The sequence below is a fragment of the Argopecten irradians genome, chromosome 5, assembly GCF_041381155.1.
Source record: "Argopecten irradians isolate NY chromosome 5, Ai_NY, whole genome shotgun sequence".
In the NCBI taxonomy this organism is placed as follows: Eukaryota; Metazoa; Mollusca; class Bivalvia; order Pectinida; family Pectinidae; genus Argopecten; species Argopecten irradians.
Window position 1 is genome coordinate 44,819,143 of NC_091138.1, and position 20,655 is coordinate 44,839,797.

At 33.3% G+C, this 20,655-nt stretch overlaps 3 protein-coding genes across 3 annotated transcripts; 2 read left to right on the forward strand and 1 right to left on the reverse strand.

Annotated features, from left to right (window-relative positions):
* Positions 1-183: 183 nt before the first annotated feature.
* Positions 184-8,824, forward strand: LOC138323994 (methionine-R-sulfoxide reductase B1-A-like). Its single transcript, XM_069268967.1, has 4 exons — positions 184-340; positions 1,898-2,040; positions 3,256-3,373; positions 4,662-8,824. Exons 1-4 carry the CDS (start codon positions 250-252, stop codon positions 4,688-4,690), a joined length of 381 nt encoding a protein of 126 aa, XP_069125068.1. The 5' UTR covers positions 184-249; the 3' UTR covers positions 4,691-8,824.
* An 807-nt stretch (positions 8,825-9,631) lies between these two features.
* LOC138323993 (ribonuclease P protein subunit p21-like) lies at positions 9,632-13,944 on the reverse strand. The gene is made up of 4 exons (XM_069268966.1): positions 13,799-13,944; positions 12,253-12,353; positions 11,169-11,251; positions 9,632-10,562 (listed from the first exon to the last, which is right to left on the reverse strand). Exons 1-4 carry the CDS (start codon positions 13,868-13,870, stop codon positions 10,432-10,434), a joined length of 387 nt encoding a protein of 128 aa, XP_069125067.1. The 5' UTR covers positions 13,871-13,944; the 3' UTR covers positions 9,632-10,431.
* Positions 13,945-13,963: 19 nt separating this feature from the next.
* On the forward strand, positions 13,964-20,639 carry LOC138323990 (protoheme IX farnesyltransferase, mitochondrial-like). Its single transcript, XM_069268958.1, is given in 7 exon segments — positions 13,964-14,268; positions 15,134-15,596; positions 15,919-16,043; positions 16,736-16,806; positions 17,495-17,708; positions 17,711-17,729; positions 18,136-20,639. Coding segments are annotated over 7 exon segments (1,509 nt in total). The 5' UTR covers positions 13,964-14,178; the 3' UTR covers positions 18,663-20,639.
* The last annotated feature ends 16 nt before the right edge of the window (positions 20,640-20,655 follow it).

Consider the following 20,655-nt stretch of genomic DNA (forward strand, 5'->3'; position numbering starts at 1 on the left):
GCAGATTCAAATGGTAACTATACGTGTCTAATAATGGAAATAAATTACGGATTCTAATAGTGAATTTTATCGTCAATTTCAAATAAAAGATTAGAGAAAAAAACATACAGTATGTGTAGTTTAAAAAAAATAAATATCAATATTTCAGTAAAGCTTACGAAATCTTGCATTCAACAAGTCGTAATCTTCACTCCAAGATTTTGTTCTTGCCTGTGAGGATGCGGAAGAAGGAAGAAGGGCCCGTAACCCATGTCAGTCTCGTTGTATAATACACCATCTTACATCATGTCGTTCTGTGGTTGGTTTAGCGGAGAACATTACAGAGACCACTTCGAGAAAGGTTGGTTATGTATACATGTACTTTGTTGTAGTTGTGAGATCTTTATGTTCCGACAGTATAAAAAGGACTGTCCGACTTAGTACTGTGAGTATGAACAGATGAACTGATGAAAACTGAATGTAACAAATTTTATAACGAGGTCACTATCTAGAACTTTAACACTGCTATAATATGTCCCGTAAGTTAGTTTTCAATATACATCTATAAAGTTAGCGTTTGAGTGTCTAATTATTACATGTAGTTATATTTGTCTAGTATAGGTGATTGTCAATGACTTTACACAGCAGGCTCCAAATTAGAAAATAATAACCCAAAAAGCAGGTGATCCATTACTCCAACAATGTTAATCCAATAATATTAGACTGATATTGAGAAACTACTGATAGACAAGACGTAATAATAAAAAGTGTCGCGTCGTGCCATACCTCTAACATTGTTGGATTTCAGCAATGGTAGAGGTATAGCAATTAGCACGACGAGACACTTTTGAAACATTACGTCGTGTCTACCAACAGTCAGCAAATTAAAGTAACGTCAGATAAAAAAACGACTGACCAGTCGACTCTCATGTTACGGGAGTAGTGACACGTCTCATAGGTATCAAACTTGTCTGACAATATTTATTGTCAGACGAGTTTAATACCTATGACAAGTCTCGCATGTGATTAGCTACTGTTGTAGCGGAAAAGATATTACTCAAATTGAAAACAGCCAGAAGGTGATATCTTTACCGCTACAACAGTAGCTAGCATGTGATTTACTCCCATAACATATAAAAACCTAATAATATAGGCAAGTTTAGCAAATTTAGTCGACTGCATGGTCAGCTGTTTTTATTATCGGACGTTACTTTGCTGACTGCCGATAGACACAATGTAATTTATGTTTCAAAAGTGTCTCGTCGTGCTATAACTCTAACATTGTTGGAGTAACATGTGATTCAGTGAACTAGGAAATATTAATAATACTGTCTGTTTATTTTGAACAAAAATGACTGTTGCTGTCTATGACTAATTAGATAGGTCTGTCACAGTACCAAATTGTCCACATGATTTCTGTCTCCTGCATATCCTATTTCTGAATTTTGAGGTGTATCTAATTTAATCAAAGTAGGTCACAGTGAGCTATATTTTTCTTATTCTGTAATGATGACCTACATTTTGACCTACTCTGTATTTGCATATTACAGCACTGTCTACCCTTTTAGTTATTACATCAAACCAGATACTTTTATGAATATGATATCATATTTTCTGAGAAAACAATTGAAGTTTTGCCTAAAAATAAGCATGTCACGATATTGATAACTTTTCTCAAGGAACATTATTCAGTATTATGCAAAGACACAATATTGACAGCTATAAGCTTTACATAATCTTTTTTAATTCTATTGAGTCTTTTATCTTAAACACACTGTTACCAAAAGTTTCTTAATATACACTGTAATTGAAAAAAATAAACAATGATGAAAAATGTTATGATCAAATTTGATATGCTAATCATCAATATCAGATGATCTTGAAATGAAGTTTTTGAAAACGACAATTCATGTTACAGGAGTGTATGCATGTAAAAAATGTGGAAATGAACTATTTCATAGTTCCCAGAAGTATGAACACTCATCACCATGGCCAGCATTCTCTCGCCTCATCAATCCAGACTCAGTAACGAGAACACCAGAATCAAGATCAGCAATTAAGGTGACTGTTAATGTAGATAGTTCCTTGACAAAATATTAATAAATAATGAGCTCTTCATGACCTGACTGTTTTGTATTGAGAATAACTGCATGTGACTCATCATCTCATCATCTTTGATACTACAGGGGTTACTTTCATTGGCATTATATCACCCCAGGACTATTTTATGATAGTAAAACTGAAGGAAGATCAGGAGAAAAATCAGACCAATCACAGGCCTGATTTTTTTTTTTATGAAGATTACAGGGAGAGTGACGCCCATTTTCAAAGCATCACAGTAAACCACAATGTACCGTTTGTTCCATTCTTTTACTTGATCATCTGTTGTTAAAACACAGAGACTTCAATTTTGCAATGACATAGTCCAGGGGTGGATACAATGATAGTGATAGTAACCCCTGCAATATTGTGGATGGTGATTGAATGGTATAAAAGTTGTGAATGTGACATCAATGCATCTAGCCCCAGGTAGGTGTACCTGTGTGCTTTCTGACATGCAATAATGGTGTAAGAAAGATCCCAATTTGTTTTGCGTACATCTTAAGTGTTATTATATGTACCCTATAAGCACAAACATCGCGAAAGTTTAAAAAAAAAAAATACCCTATAAGCACAAACATCGCGAAAGTTTAAAAAAAAAAAATGGCTGGACGTTCGGACCAGCAAGGACTGTCAGTAAGCTGGACTGAACAAGATTTTGTCAGACCGAACATTAATGTGAATTTTAAAAGTAAACATAACTTCCTGCAATTAGTATATATCCAGGCAGCTACTTTCGTGATTATTTTATGCAGTTAAATTCTACATTGCTGTGGGGTTGAAAAATAATGATTTTGTGAAATTATATGAGCAGGCTTGCCATTTCTACTGACTTCCAGTACTCAATTTGTCTGTCAGTCCAACCAATTTCGCAATGTCTGTTAGCACCTTGTCAATTTCACTTATATATCTCATATAAATATGAAAACCATATTTTCTAGAGTATTATACTGAGTGCCTGATTTTTCAGGTAATAAAAGAATGTTTTTTTTTGTTTCTATAATTCATGTCTAAGATTTGTCACCTTTGTGAAAGGCAAAACGCACTCCCCCATCCCCACGCACAAATTTTTACATCTGTTTTAGCAGCCTAGGTACTTATTGGGTAAAAATTGAAATACAATATGCCGGGTACATTTGTTAAGTAACATTTACTAAGTGTTTTATTTTTCCTTAGATCCACTGCGGACAGTGTGGCAATGGATTGGGCCATGAGTTCCTCGGTGACGGACCCAAGAAAGGCATGAATCGTTACTGAATATTCAGTGACTCATTGGAGTTTGTAGCCAATGAGAGTAAGTCATTAATTACTAACATAATTATGTAATTTTATTTTGGTTGTAACAAGTATTTTCATTGGCTTAAAAATTAATATTTACTTTATCAGTCCATAAAGGCAAAAAATGGCATCTTTGTATGTAGCTTAGCTTCTGATTGTCTTAGGTAATGGAAAAAAGATTCCCAAAAAGAATTTGAAATTTTCATGAGATCTCTTTTAGTAAACTGAATAATGTTTTAAGGATTAATATGAAAACAATTTTTATGTTATGGAGATATAACTGAAAAAATCTCACCATATACCGCTTCACAACTTTGATTTAGAATACACTCAGATTTTTAGTTAATCATTATGGATTGTCTCCCCTAGTTATATATGAGAATCAAGTAGTTCACCTTTATGAATTGTCTCCCCCTAGTTATGTATGGCATTCAAATAGTTCCCAATTATGAATTGTCTCCCCCTAGTTATATATGGCATTCAAATAGTTCCCAATTATGAATTGTCTCCCCCTAGTTATATGGCAATCAAATAGTTCCCAATTATGAATTGTCTCCCCCCTATGTTATAAATGCATCCCCAAATATTTAATGGCATCAAATAGTTCCCAATTATGAATTGTCTCCCTCTAGTTATATATGACAATCAAGTAGTTCACCTTTATGAATTGTCTCCCCCTAGTTATATATGGCATTCAAATAAGTCCCAATTATGAATTGTCTCCCCCTAGTTATAAATGGCATTCAAATAGTTCCCAATTATGAATTGTCTCCCCCTAGTTATATATGGCATTCAAATAGTTTCCCATTATGAATTGTCTCATTCTAATTTATATGAGATTCAAATAATTAAGCATTGTGAATAGTCTCCCCTTGGTTATATTTGACAGAAGGGCCATTTTCAAATATGCGGTTTGACTGGTTGGACCTAGTTGTTTGTTTATGCATTAAACATGGACCTGGTGATTTTATTTTGTTTTCAGACGAACTTTGAGAAAGCCCTCACAGGCCTGTATCATAAACTGCAGGTCCGTCAGGATTTATACTTGAAATAATGACTTTTATAATAAATGGTTGAACCGATTGTTATGATTAAACGAAAATGGCCTAGTTAACCATTGTGAATTGTCTCCCTTTAGTTATAGATGACATTCAAATAGGTAATCATTGTTAATTGTCTTCCCTTGGTTATTTATGTCATTCAAGTGTTCATCAAAATTTTGTAACATACTTTAGGATATTAAAAGACTTTTGAAACTGTAGATACATGTAACACTGTAAAATAATTGTTGTTTTTATTTACAGATCGTAAAAAGCCTTCTATAGAGAGCTGATCCAAACTCAAGTCCAGGTACTAAATGTTCAATCCAGCCAGAAACAAGCTCCAACGCAGCAAATTTTTAGGTTAATACATATATATATCTTCAACAAGATGAAAATCAAACCTGTTAAAGAACACTACAGCAACTGTTTTAAATAAAAAAAAATTCACACACAGAATAAAATAAAAATTAATTTGAGACAGAAAGTATCATTTACAAGGACTTAAAACATATTTCTGATCCATAGCCTTTAATATAAATTTATGATTATGTATAATTTCAGTGTACATATAACTTAAAGCAGATGGTTAGATATCCATGCTAATCCAATTTGAGATACCTAGTGTGGATAAGATTTTAACAAACCTGTATCCTCTGCTTTAATCATTAACTCATTCTCCCCTGAAATTGCATAATGGACTGGTCTAGTCTTTGATTCAGAAGAGCCTAAATAAGACTTCAAGGGTAAATGAGTTAAGGTAGCTTAATAATATTTCTAAAAGTATTAGTGTTTCCACTTGAGCTTTTTCTGGCTGTTTTGACATTGTGACCTGAAGAGGTCAGCTGTAACGACGCAGACGCCTGTGGGACTGACGCTGATCGGATGAAGCTGTCTGGAACAAGCCTACAAAGGAAAACCTGACAGTGGAGAGGTGTCTAGTCAGTGTCCACTAGTGGTCAGTGGCGATACGGCGGATCTAACGCATCATTCCTACATTTATATTCTGTAACTCCATATAACAGAGTTATCTGCCCTTGTGGGTAGGTATTGATTGTGAATACATGTGTTATAAGTGTAACGCCATACTTTACAGGGAAAATAAACGTGAATTTTGTTTACAAAATAATGATGTCACAATTGATACCTTACTACAAGGGAGATAACTCTGTAAAATGCAAATATACATCAACCAAGTCATAACCGGAGTTCAAGAAAAAGTCAACTTATTCATCATTTGTCACATTGGGGTCTTGACCCTACGCTTGAAAACATACCCAGTGTTTGAAACACATTGTATTTTGATATTATATTGTGTGCATTATTTTGGAGGAAAAAAAAACCCATCATTTTTAATACATGTTCCTAGAAATTATTGAAATACGTGTATATTCCTTGTTACAGTATAAATATACACAAAGCAAGCAAACCTGATAGGGTTTTGGGATTTAACAGTAAAAGTCTCATACTGCATGTGATACGTAAAAATTACATAAATTTTTTTCAGCATCTGTTAAATTATGTAAAAATATATACTGGTATGCTCTGATCATCAAGTATTCACATTATTGGTTAATACTGGTATATGATCACTTGCAGGTTAATATTTGGGAAATTGACCGGTTGGTTCCACTTTTAGAAACAAAAAATCAATATTCCTATTGTAACATTACACCTGGGTCAAAACATGTATGTGTAGGTATAGCATTTGTGAACTTAAATTACAGAAATGTGGAGTTCCTCAGGGTGGTGTTCTAAGGTCATAGTTCTTCTTGCATTAAATTAACTTTGGTATGAAATGAATTATTTGAAGTCTGAAATAATACATGTATTCCCTTTAAGCAGATAAAGAATGACTAATCTCGAAGGAAAATTAGTTATTTGAGGTCCAAAATAATACATGTAGTCACTTATCGTAGATAATAATAAATGAAATTAAAACGATGGAGTAGGATCAAGTGGGATGTCTTTTATTTATGTAGACACTTCCACCTTCTTTTGTATAGAAATATATTGAACCAGCACTTCATGTAGAAGTAAGTTAGTAACTGTGATAAAATGTTGTCTCACCCCAGACAAGGGCCATAACTCTTTTGACAGATAAAGTGTAGTATTTGTCAATGTCTTTAGTCTTCATGTACAGGGCTTTGACTTAAAGCTCTTTTTTGAACAGGTGCTTTACTGATTAAACATTTTAATTATGCAATTTTTCTTGTGTAATTTAGAGTATCATTTGAGATGATATTAATAGCATAGTATTGAAAATATAATTTTAAATGTTGATAAGTATAAATTAACATATATTTTTTCTTCCTGAAACACAAAATACATGTATACTGTATTAATCAAACAATTGTCCATAATTTTTGTTAAGGTCAAAGAAAACAAAAAATATAAATCAAACTTATATTCAAATGTTTAAAAGCGTTTTGTAAACAGATATTAAATTCTTGCCGTATTGTATTTCCATGATTGCATTGTGTAGCATTTTAGTTTTTGGTGTATGTAACTAGTGTATTGTGGTTGGTATATCTTTAGAACTTTACACTAACTATTTAAAGCTAAAAGTTAATAACAACATAACTGCGAAGCCGGTAATTTTTGTGGGGATTATATATTTTTGTGATTTTGCAGGGCATTAGTGTACATACTTGCGAAAATTTTTGATCTGCAAAATAATGTGTAAAAGATCAATCTTATGTATTCTTATAGCCATATAGCAAATATTTAATTGTCAATGACTAAAATAAGTTTTTTCAGTTAAATCGAAGTCAAAATCGCAAAACATTTGACCGGCAAAATAATTTTTCTGCTTAATTTGAATCAAAATCGTAAACATTTTACCCACAAATATAACCGTCTATATTCCAACCCAGAAATCTTCAGTCTCAGGTTTTAATTATTTATACAGACGACACATCCAGTGTGATCTTGTTGATTTCATTTTATCTTTGTTGAATGTGATTACGTTTTTATCAATTTATATGTCAGTCACACCTTATCTAGAAATATACCGGTATCTATATTTAGCTGTTACATATCGTGATGCAGGTAGCTTTTTGATGTTTTACTCAAGCGCTGAGAGCAAATTTGCAGGGATATGTATTTAGTCAAACCTTATTTGTTATCTGTAAATAGTTAAAACATTTTTTTTTTTTTTTTTTGGGGAGGGGGGGGGACATTTTTATTGAACTTAAATCTTGGTTTCATATGTTATTATTAGCCAGAGCTACAATAATAATTTTGAAAATATTTATCTTTGAGATAATTCGTAGAAGAGAGTTACAATTCCTCTGTACTCATTCTTCACAAACAAAATTATGTTTTTTCTAGCCTATACCAAATCAGCAAGATTAACTCATTGACCCCTGAAAAATCATAATGAACTTTTCTAGCCTTTGTATTAAAAGAGTTCAAATGCGTCTTTGGGGATGAATGAGTAAACTTGGCTTGCACTTGTATTTTGCGCTTTTTACAGTATTATAATTAATTTACATGTTAAGGTTCAAAGGTTTAACTTCTATCTACCAGGTTATCATTCACTTTGTTTGATAATAATGCAAATCTAAATGATGATGATCGTTCTTTTGTTTTAGTTATAATAATTATAATCATTTTGAAAAGGAGTTCATAAAATGTATAATTTCTTTTAGAAATTAATTTACATAATAGAAATCAAAAAGATTATTACTATGCAGGTATGATGTATTGTTACATTTTGATTAAGGATTCAGGAATAGTAGCTTTGTTATAAATGTATTAATATACACTGGCCTTTAGTATTACTTGTCAGTTACATATCATTTAACATCAGTATAAGTTTATATCACAGGGACTGGGAACAAATTCACTAACCCAGCAATGTCAGTACAGATATGACTTACAAGGGTAATTGATGGTTTTAAACTTATTGCCAAGACCCTGTGCTCTTTATTTGGCTGAGATTAATAGGTGAAATTAAAGTATTGAGTTCACAGTGAATAATGCCTTCAGTCTACTGCTGGCAAAATTGTTAAAACAGACATTTCAATTCTGTAATGAAAACTGAAGAAAACAAAATAGATAAGCATGTACGATATATGATTTTCATTGTCTTATTCTAAAGTCTTCAATTGAAATACGCAATAATTTCATACAACATTGTAGAATTATAATTACAGTATAAATTCTAGTTTGAAGTTATGGATAGCATTATAATTATGTATTGTTTCTGGTAAATATATACATATTATAATTATATAATAATTAGTTTAATGTTTGACTTTGATTTCCTCATTGTTGTACCATGTGTTTAGTGTTTTTCCTATTTATTTCACTTCATTTTAATATACATGTAGCTTCATTTATTTGTGTCTGATGGACGCCTAATATCATAAATGTTATGACATGGAAAGTTAAATCAAAATAAAGTTAGCATTATTGTCAAGTGTTGAGATTTTGTTGTATCATGTGAGATATTGTTCATTATCACACCGTCCTAGAGACTGCAGTTGCAGAGTGGTTAAGATATGTCCAAACATACGACCTTGAGTCCTCGACCTTTGGGTCTCAAGTTTGATAGTTGGCCTGCAGCGTGCTGGAATAAAGGTACAATCATGTTTGTGAAAATGAATGACAAAAACCTTCATTCAAGGTTACAGGTCAAATAGGCTTAAATCTTTTAAACAACTACTTGTGAATAAACAAGAGGCCATGCTACCTGATATTGGGTCTGTAGCATAATGGTATGAAGGGCTATAAAGTTTGTTCAAAATAATGATCTTGACCTTCATTCATGGTCACAGGGGGTCAAAATGGCTAAATTTTAAATGACCTCTTGTGAATAACTAAGATGCCTAGAGACCTGATATTGGGCCAGTAACAAGTTCAAATTCATCAAATAGATCAGAAATTTCTAAAGATTTTCTTGTATTGCCTTAAATGTTTTCCTCTACTGAATTCTTCCGACGGTATTGCATTGTGACAATAGTCAGATGGACCTCTTGTCTGGATTTCATGTCAAAAGGCTTTCAAGTTGGTTATCAGTGCATTTACATTGGTAAATATTACTATTTAACTGCAGTAAGTGCAGATGTCCGGTATATTCTGTAGGAGTGTTTAACCCCTGAAATTTCATTATGGATTGCTCTAGTCTTTGATTTAGAAGAGCTTAAATGTGTTTTCAGGGGTGAAAGACTTAGATATATATAGTAGTAGTACATAGAAAACCAATGCAAACATAACAAATAAATATATATTAACAAACGTATATTTAATTTGATTACCGTATAACAAAAACATTTTCATATTTATGCAAAATTTCAACTATAGAGATTTCATTGATGTTGTAATATTTGGTAACATTTTGCAAGCAATCATTTCATAATGCATTATGCGTTAGTATGCAAATCATAAAAGCAAATATAACAAGTCTTTGTTGTTAAAATGTAAGAATTCTAAATCAAACAAAGCATGATCTAAATATCTCATTGCTATATAAATAATTTTCCAAAATTTTACCGGCCAATTTCATTTTATGTTCAAACAAGTGTAATTTCCATTGCAAAGGAATGCCTTCAAGGTACTAAGATGTAAATTATTCCTTCAAAAACCTAAAATTATATGCTGATACACATACATATATTTTAGTGCAATTAAATTTTAGCATAAGATTGATTTTAATAGGTTGGCCCAGTGATCAATTCATGCACTAGTAATGATTGCTATATTGATAACATATAGAAAACACTAATAGGGCAATATTTTAGCACAAAATTTATGTTGAAATAAGCGCCAAAATGTCATATTTATATTTATAAAATATAATGCATGCTACCTTTGAAGATGATAAAGAATAGCCTTCAAGTTCCAATACCAAATACATCAGGTATTTGTAACATGTGACAAGAACCAACAAACGACCATGTATAAAGTCTCTGAAATCTAGTGGTAAGAGCACTTTCTTTGACCTTCCAGGCTATCTAGTAAGACAATGTACTACTCCATTGTCTTCTGCTTTCCATTGTTCTTTGTGCTATGTAAAGAACTCTTGACATCATTTTGGTTCGTCCCTCTTCAGCCATAATTCTGGATGGTCGGCCCACAGCTTATGATTTTCACACCATAGATATCTCTTGATACTTTTACATTCTAGGCACGTTACAATTGTATGCTTTTCACGTTTTCCTGCAACAGAAAACAAATCATATACCTACACATAATATAAAAAGTAAAATTATACAACTAGACAATCTTATCAAGTTCAAAGTTATTTTGGAATGAAACTAAGATGTTTATCAATATCTACCCTGTACATATACTTTTGTTGTGATTTTACACTATACTCCCAATTATCACTGGGTCAATACATGTATTTGCAGGTATAGCATTTGTGAACTTAAATTACAGAAATGTGGAGTTCCTCAGGGTGGTGTTCTAAGGTCATAGTTCTTCTTGCATTAAATTAACTTTGGTATGAAATGAATTATTTGAAGTCTGAAATAATACATGTATTCCCTTTTAGTTTTGTGACAAGTGATTTTATCTCCTTTAAAAGATTATTCATGTCTGTCACATGGCCTCATCGATACTTTTTGTTTGTGACAGTAACTCCGGGAGTATTGAAGATGGTAAAAAAATAGAGGAACTACTGTCACCTTTTTGTATTAATTACTTCTATATGTTAAATATTTCACCCCTGAAATTTCACAATGGACTGTTCTTGTCCTTGATTTAGAAGAATCTAAATGTGTCTTAAGGGGTGGATGAGTTAATGTAGCATCAGATATTTACCTGCTGTTCGGACTGTAGCAGACAAACCAGGAACCAGTAGAACACAACATCTCCTGCAGAAGTTTCTCTTCATATTGGGATGTCTAATAATCAAAGAGAGGTAATTCAAATGCATGCTAATGAAGAGATAAATAAAAATTTTAAGATACAAATATGCTATCCAATACATAGCTTCAGAGATAAAGTAATTTATATGAAAATAGTAGCCTAATTGACCTTTTTTTGCCCCTGGTAAAAAAGCCCCAGGGCGTCAGCCCTATCATTTATACAATTTTCAGTAAGTAGCCCATAAGGATGCTACCAGTCAAATTTTGTTGAAATCCAACAGTGTTTATGGAGAAGAAGTCTATTTTTGACGGATGGACGGACGACGGATGCCACGGTATGGCATAAGCTCACCTTAGTCCTTCGGACCAGGTGAGCTAAAAATAAAATTCTCTACACTATGAATTTGAAATGCGTGGGCACTTAAGCCAGTTTTAAAGGTTGAATAAAATCTAAATTGGTTGCACTAGAAATCAGTCATGATCCAATATAGCATAGATAATCATCATATTTGACCCAATAAGGGCCCCTATCCCTATAAGCACTCCTCCCTATTCTTGAGGCCTCAATATCATTAAGGTTGACTTTTGATACAGACTGAACCTATTTATGAAAACCATAAACAGTAACAGTGATTTTTTTTGGGTGCATTTGGGGCCGATGGGGCCGATATTTCGGCCCCTTCCCCTACAAAAATTGAGCTGTATTTTCCCAATTTCATGTAAATATTTTCCCACATAAAGAAACACCTATAAGATGCTAAATATATGCATTTTAAAAGAAGGGAAAATGTAGTATTTTTCCAAATTAAAAGGCACAGGCCCCTGAAATGATCATATATACAAAAATCACTGAGTAGGTAGGCTAGCTTTATTTGATTTCATTTTGTAAATTGATTTATGGTTTAATACTTATCAGTATAATAATTTTTTATAAGAATGACTTAAAGGTCATATCATGCACCCCATCATTTTTCATTTTAAATGGCCGGCCTGGGCATTATTGGGTCATATATGGTAGCTCTGATGTTTATACTTACAGCCTCAGCACCAATCTTTTAGTTATGGTCTTCATGATGTTTATATAGAATTTACAGAGGCTGAGGTCTGCTGGACTTCTAACCAGACATTGGTGAGCTGCCTGTGGGGAAAAACAGGAAATTAATTAAAACAGGAAATTAATTTAGTGTACATGTATAGATAAAAAAAATATCTCAATGTAACTCAGAGTGAAGTCCCTTGAATGAAAATTGAAGAGTTCAAATACATGTATGTATGCTATTTGAAGTAATTATTATAAAAAGAGTAAAAAAAATAATGATCCAAATACTGTACATATATGTAGGTAAATGTATATCTGACACATCAATCAAATTATAAATTAAAATGATAATTATAAATTTTGAAAGGGGAGATAACTTCAAAGTGCACCTCAGTCATGTTCTATTTACAATTACCGACTCTATGAAGACTGCATGATAACAAATCTAAATATATTTTATAGGTGAATGGAACTAGACAATTTTTTTCCAGAGGCATATCCTACATGTATATATTGTATTATAGATGATATATAGATCTACTTAAATTTGTTTTTTAATTTCTAATTGTATGCTGGGCTCACGCTTCCCATTCGCATTTTTGTTATTAACAAATCAATCTGGCTAATTGCTAAAACAAACTAATCCTATTTTGCAAAAAAATGTGAAAGTTTTTCTTCACTCGCCCGATATCCAATCACACTGACATGAGCTTCAAACACCAGCAAAATGTGTATAATGCACGACTTAATCTCAATCCACTACCCCCGTTTATGCTTTTGCTATATAGTAAGTTTACCGGGGTGTTACTTTCATAGCAAGTCTAAAACAGTTGATAAGTTAATGAGTTACTGTACCCGGTGTATATTTTAATGTTGAAGGAATGTAAAGAAACAGTTAAATATGCATGACAGAGGATGGTGAATGATCAGGAGCTTTTGTATGTGTGTACTTTTCAATTTATGCACAAAATACATAATTTGGTGCTTCCAAGTGATTTAATTTTTCATTATGAAATGCTGTGAATGCACAATTTGCTAAATGAAATTATCATTTGCTAAAGAGAAAAGAATATCTTTTGCAACTTTTGCTAAGCAAACTTGAAAGTTAGTGTGAACCCAGGTATGCTATAATTACGATGTTTTAATGGCTCAATTATTAATCACTTGAAATTGATCTTTTGTATCATTTGTCATACCTAATTAATATAATTATAATCATAAACAAACAAAACCATTTGCATTAAACAGTACCTAAACAACTCTACATGGTAGAAGGGAGACAACTCCTTGATAGGGATGCTTTAAAGTTACGTCATTTTTAGTTATTAATAAACGAGGTTGGTATTACACTTCAGATAATAAGTTAATCAGTGAAGATTGATCGTCAATAAATATGGCAGGAAAAACAGAGAACTTTGACTAAGACGTGCATGCATGTTGTTAACGGGATTCAATATTAACCTAGTACCAATCTCCGAACCTGGCGATCATGTGTACACGTAGACATATTCCAGAAATTTATCGAGTTAAGTTCTATGTAATACCTGGTACAGGAAATTAATCCGTTGATATGCTTCTTTGTTAACGACATAATTATTATCTTTTGACTTTCCCATTTGGAAGGAAGGGAAGTAACTCTAAACCTTGAAGCCTGTGTTAATCCGAGTCTCGCTAACGCTTTGCATAATTGGACGAAACTCTCAAGCGTGATCCAAACGTTGACTTTTTCAAAACATGTCCTTCGTGTGTACTTTGCTTGTATAATCTCCACTGCTCAAGAAGAGACGCTTCACTGCGATATGGACATCAAATGGACGTTGTCTACTTAAACAACTGCTGTATTAGAAGATAATGAAATTATTGGAAAACACATTGACAGATCAATAATGGAGAACGCCCCCAATGGGAGTTGACCAGTGGGACGATGGCCCACACTTGGTTACCAGTGACGGGGAGAACTTGTCGGATTTGTTTTAATCGTATGAATGTATTTTCATCAAGTATATCAGCTAGAGTAAGTAAATAGACTATAGCACATAGAGTAGCTTAATCACACTAGTCCTAGATGAATTATCATCAAATAGGCCATCATTGATACTCCAGGGGTTACTATAACTGACCAGCTCACGTTATATCCTAATGAGGAAAACGGTTATTAAAAGCTAGTATATTAATAATTCCCGAAATAAAAGGCCAAAATAAATTTCAAAGTAAAATCAAAAATCATTTTCTATGGTAGAATCCACTGACCACTATCTCATAGTAAAACAGGGGGGCAGGTAATTTAGTCCTTTGATATACATAAAAAGAACCATATTACGGTTCAATGTGGTTGACTATGTGGCTTTTAAGCTTGGTGTCACTCTCTCTGTAGTCTTCAAAGGAAATCTTTGGAGGCCTGTAATTTGATTGGTTCAGATTTTTTCTCATGAGTTTCCCCCACTTTTACTATGAGATGGTCCAGCCTCCAGGGGTGGTGATGATGTCAGTAACTCCTGTAACATTAGAAACCCCTGGAGTATCGAGGATGCAAATATGCCTAAATGTAAATCAGGTAGAAAAAGTAAATATAAATTAAACAATTAACTATAGCACTTAATTAGAATAAGTAAATATACCAAAACACTACATGTCGTTTATCAAGTAAATGTATAAAAACAATCCCATCAAGTATGTACATTGTATAGTTTAAAGTTAATAAAATCAAGACATACAGTACATGTAAATGCAATCCCTTGAAATATATATAGTACTGTACTACATAAAGTTTAATTTGAAAAGATAGAAAGTGAAGTAAGTATCAGTAAACATGGTTTGCACTGAGTGTTCCATAAATGAGGTCCTAAAATTATATGAATGTGGATATTTTTTTATTCCAGCAATATTCATCGAAACCAGCAACTGCAGAGGCAGAGAGTGATGAAAGTGATTGTGAATTTACAAATGGAAAGCCAATCAAATGGCCTCCACCAGAAAATTCGAAACCTACGCAACTGAATAGTAAGGAACATGATTTTCTAATAAAACAAGGCAAGGAAGGCTTCATCATTTTTAATAAACCTGCATCTTCCTTGATCCACGTACACAAGAAAAATGCAGAAAGACATCGAGAGTTCTTTTTTCCGAAGTCAAGTACTGGCATTAAATACACGTCACGAGCCATTGTCGCACAGCTTATCCAACAGGATCGCGTGTCTGTTGACACACTTCAGGAAGAGCGACAGCTGACCAGTCCAGGACTACAGCGTCAGTCAGTGGATGACTTCAATTGGAAGGAACAAAAACTTGACATATCTAAACTGCCTGACTACTACAAAAGGCTTTCAAAGATAAGATTGACTGGTAAGATATATCCCATAGCAAAAATTTAAATGTTAAATGTATGATACAGTATGCTACAACTTTTTTTAATTTCATTCCAAATTAACAATGAAGCAGATCACTTGTCTTTCTAAAATTTGTATGCAAAAAAGAACAATTAAGGACAAACATGAAGTGTTAAACCTAAAAATGCTTAAGACATCTGATAAACCACTATTGTCTTATTTATAATACACAAATTATTTATTTCAGAGCATCTTTGTTGTGTTCTTTTATTATAAGCATAACAGGTGTGTTGCACATACGTGTATTACAACTGATTTCTGATTACTTTCATTGCCAGGTCTAGTTGTGCTCACGGCAATGGCCGGTTATGGGATGGGCCCAGCAGCTTTCGATCCTCTGACTTTTACTATGGTGTCCCTAGGAACAGCTCTTACATCATGTTCAGCAAACTCTATCAATCAGGTAGATATGATAATGTAGAAGGTTTTAATTGTAAAGAGTGATACAATTACCTTATAGCTTCATATACTAAAGGGAATTTCTCTTTAGCTTAGTCGGTAGAGCAGAGGACCAGTAAGTCTGGGGTCACAGGTTTGAGTTCAGGTGGGAATACAATATTTTTGTTATAATAATATATATTTTAAAGCCCCTCCCCCCCATATCCAAGTTACACATTTCACTAGGAAGTTTTTTAAGTGGTGGTAGTAAATTGAAGGTTTTTTTACTGAAACTTTGGCTTTTCTTAGCTATGGCAATAGAAAATGATGAATGTTATATGCAATTTACCAATTCCAATTGTCTGAAAAAAATATCTAATCAAGTTCATAATGTCCAGTGTCTGAAGTTTTATCATTCAGAAAAAGTGAACGTCAGCATATACATTATGTACCCTGGTACTAGTTAAGGAATATACCAAAATTATCTGATAGATCATAAATAAAGTTCATAAATCATAATACATGTGTACAGCATATTCAAACTTAATTCAGTCTGTTTCCATTGAGGCATTTATATAAAAATATTGTAAATATCAAGGATTAGATAGCTTCATAGGCCAAAGATAAATTTTATTACTTTCAATATAAATAATGATGATATTTTAGTAAAATGAAATATACTAATAAACTATACACTGTATATAATTTTATTTACAGTTTCTAGAAGTTCCTTTTGATTCTCAAATGAACAGGACAAAGAATAGAGTTCTAGTACAAGGCCACTTAAGGTATGTATATCTAAAAGGTATCCTGGAAAATATCAAGTGAAATGGACTAATAGACAAAATACTGTAAGCTAGATTATTGGGACTAATTCATGTACCACGTGATACCCGATAACATTTGTGAGGGACTATTGTTTTATTGGTGATGGAAAGACGTCAGATGACGTTATCGCGGATTAATGTTATTTCAGCAGGAAGATTACAAAAAGTTAAGTTCCATTACCACTGAAGATACTTGTCCTGCACAAACGTTAAAGGGTATCACATGGTACGTGAATTAGTCCCATTACTGAAGATGTACTCATTCACCCCTAAAGACACATTTAGACTCATCTAAATCAAAGACTAGGCCAGTCCATTATAGAATTTCAGGGGTGATTGAGTTCATTCAGTAAAACATGTTTATAATAAACACTTTCAGCGTAAATCATTGTTATAACGTAGTAATTTTCATTCCCCATCAATGTTTGTATAAGATATGTGTTATATGTGTGACAAACTACAAATGTATGTTTCTTACAAAATTATTCCGTCGGTCCCTAGAGGTTCGTTTTAACTATGAGTCACCCTAATATGAATGACATCTAAATTGTTTTCATAGTCAGGTTATTTCTAATTTTAGACTTTCTAAAAGTGAAATGACTGATATATATCTGACTTGATAACCTACCTGATAACTTTATCATTACAGTCCCCTGCATGCAGTCACATTCGCGGGCGTATCTGGTGGTCTGGGCTTGGTGATCCTTGCCATGTTCACCAACCCTATAACCACCGCCCTGGGTGCCTTCAACCTCGGCCTCTACACCATGGTCTACACACCCATGAAGAGGACGAGCACCGCTAATACTTGGGTAGGATCGATAGTGGGGGCAATACCCCCAATGATGGGCTGGGCAGCATGTACACAGGAGGTCTAGAGCCAGGTAAGACACAATACATTTCTGAATCTTTCTCATGGCGACATGATATATATCTCAATAATAAAATGATGGTGTTCGACATCTGCCAATAGTTAAGTTTATTAATATCTTGATATCGATCCTGTTTACATGTACAAAAACTGAAAAAAATGTTAAAAAAAAAAAAAAAAGTCTTTTGCAACTTATAATCAGCCAAAAAAATATGATACAATAAACTGTGGTAAACCTAGTAAATTAAAAAGAGTAAAAGAGTTATCTGAGTATGCATGCTGTAAATAAGGCGAAATAAGTAAGAAGTTTTGAAAGGAAAAAAAGAAAAAATTTACTGTTGTCCTTTATATAATGATGTCAACGCTGTGCTTATGTAATAAATAACTTCTCATCAAATCATGATCAAATTTTCTTGCAGGTGCATGGCTACTAGGAGCTATCCTGTTTGCCTGGCAGTTCCCCCACTTTAACGCCCTGAGTTGGAATCTGAGGCCAGATTATTCCCGCGGAGGCTACAGAATGATGTCTGTGATAAACCCGGCTCTTTGTAAACGTGTTGCCCTACGGTACTCCGTGGCGATGATAGGACTTTGTACCCTGGCACCAATCATGGGCGTGACTTCCTGGACGTTCGCCGTAGACTCACTGCCGTTTAATCTTTACATGTCGTACCTCGCTCTTCGATTCTACCAAAAAGGTGACAGTAACTCCTCACGCAAACTCTTTCGTTTCACACTAATACACATCCCTGCAGTTCTGATATTAATGCTGCTCAGCAAGATCACCATGGATAAGGTCGTTTCGTCAGAAGTAGCCGCGGAAAGTGTCACCACTGACAAAGTTATATCTGCAGTAACAGCATCCTCTGTTTCAACAGCGACTGGTCACACAAACAAAACCAAGGGAAATAATTCCATACAAGAAAAGGCAGCTCAAAATGTGTAACAAACATCTTCTGTTTAGAATTCTATGCGAGGTTTGCTGTCCACCATTTGTGATACCAGGGTTGTAAAATAACAAAACGTTATCAAACTCAGGTGGGTTACAAATAATATTGAAGCATCAAAGTGTCATGTTAACTTATTCACCCCTGTGATTTCAATATAGACTGGTCCAGTCTTAGAAGTAGAAGAACTCAAATGTGTCTTGAGGTGAATGGATTAGATTTTGTCTATTGATGCTCAAAGAAAATGATGTGTGTACCGGTACAATGAATTTCTGAGCTGATATCAACACATGTTTTCTCAGGTTTCATCATAGCTGCCATCATATGTATTTGTGATTGTGATATGACTTTATGTAATTTAATAAGGAAAATATTTCTACTATAATAATAGATACAAATTATGCCTAATGTATGCTGCAAGGAACACATATCTCATTCCTAAGTGAGTGGTGAAATGCTTGTGATAATTTTCTATTCATTCGTGTGACCAGTGTGACAAGGCGCTTTTGTATACAAGGTTTCGTCTGGGTTATTAACTGTGAAATATATGTCCAGCAGGAGGAAACTGTATTTAAAGAATAGATTCATCCATACAGACAGGTGCTACAGAAAGGTTATTCCAAATATTCTCTGACACCAAAATAAGGTCATTTTGAGAGATTATCGTTTGGTTTAGGCCCACACTACATATAAATCTATCTGTCAGAATGTCTCATGCTGGTGTTAGGGTCAAAGGAAACCTGGATTACTTACAACAGGCTCCGTCAGCTTAGTCTAGTGTCAGGGCCAGACTAATGCTTAGTTAATTACTTCATACCTAATGTAAATACAGTGTAACTTGTATGAACCGGATGCCATCAAGGCTAGCATATTTCCAGACTACACAGGTTTTAATAACTGTAATTAAGGAGGAATAAACATGGTTCTGGATTAAACAAGTCGCCAGTTCTCAAAGGTTACACTGTATATTGCAGTCTGATTGGTTATCTGTTCATGATCACTCACCTCCTCGTCTCGTGGACAGATATTTTCTGAAATAGCCGCAATTTATAGATGGCATGATGTATGTAAAACGCTTTTGAACATAATTGATTGTCTGTTGAGATGCAGGTGCTGTACATGACTGTATGTATACAAGTCTGTTATTTGAATACAAAAAAAATCATTGCTTGCTTATTAGTTTAAGAGATGCATGCATAAAATAGTGTTGTAAAAATTAGCAGAAAAAATCTGCTTTCAATATCTGCTCTCAATCAATGGAACATCTGCTTTCAATCAATGGAAATTTAGAAATACCTCAAAATTTTAATTGTAATAAAATTATTGTTTTGTTGGATGAAATTCATTATGATTTTAATATGAAATGATGTGCTGTATTTGCCCCAATCAGGACCCATGACTCCATTAATATAAGTGGCCCTCCAATATGTTTTCCTCATTTCTGAGTGACTATCAAAGATTTTAACACAAATCTGTGCAGTATACTGTAAAAACTGGTAACTTCAAATATAATAAGTTTGAAGCATTCCAAGATTATCCTTAAGAAATGCTATCCTACTAAAACCAACACCTGGATCCTAGGTATTTATTGCTTCAAATGTGGCACACATCTATACATGTATATTGTTATTGAAGAAGCTGGATATGATGGCTGTTGATTCTTTTGTATAATCCTCTTTCAGTAATTAAAAATATTTTGTAATTTATGAATTCATCTTAACATTTGAAATACTTCATCATTGTCAGGAGCTCTTTAAGTTGATAATAATGATCAAATATTTTTAATTTTTCTTATGATTAATAACTTTGGTGTTTTAAATGTTGATGCAGTTTCAACTTCCAGGAGAAAAAAAAAGATGTTAAGCTTAAAGCTTATGATTGAGCTAGTGTATCTGGTATTGTGGTCAGAATACTATGAAATATTTGTTAAGAAAAATTAACACAAACTCAATAAAACTCTGTATTTTTGACAGGAATCGTGTCATTTCATAT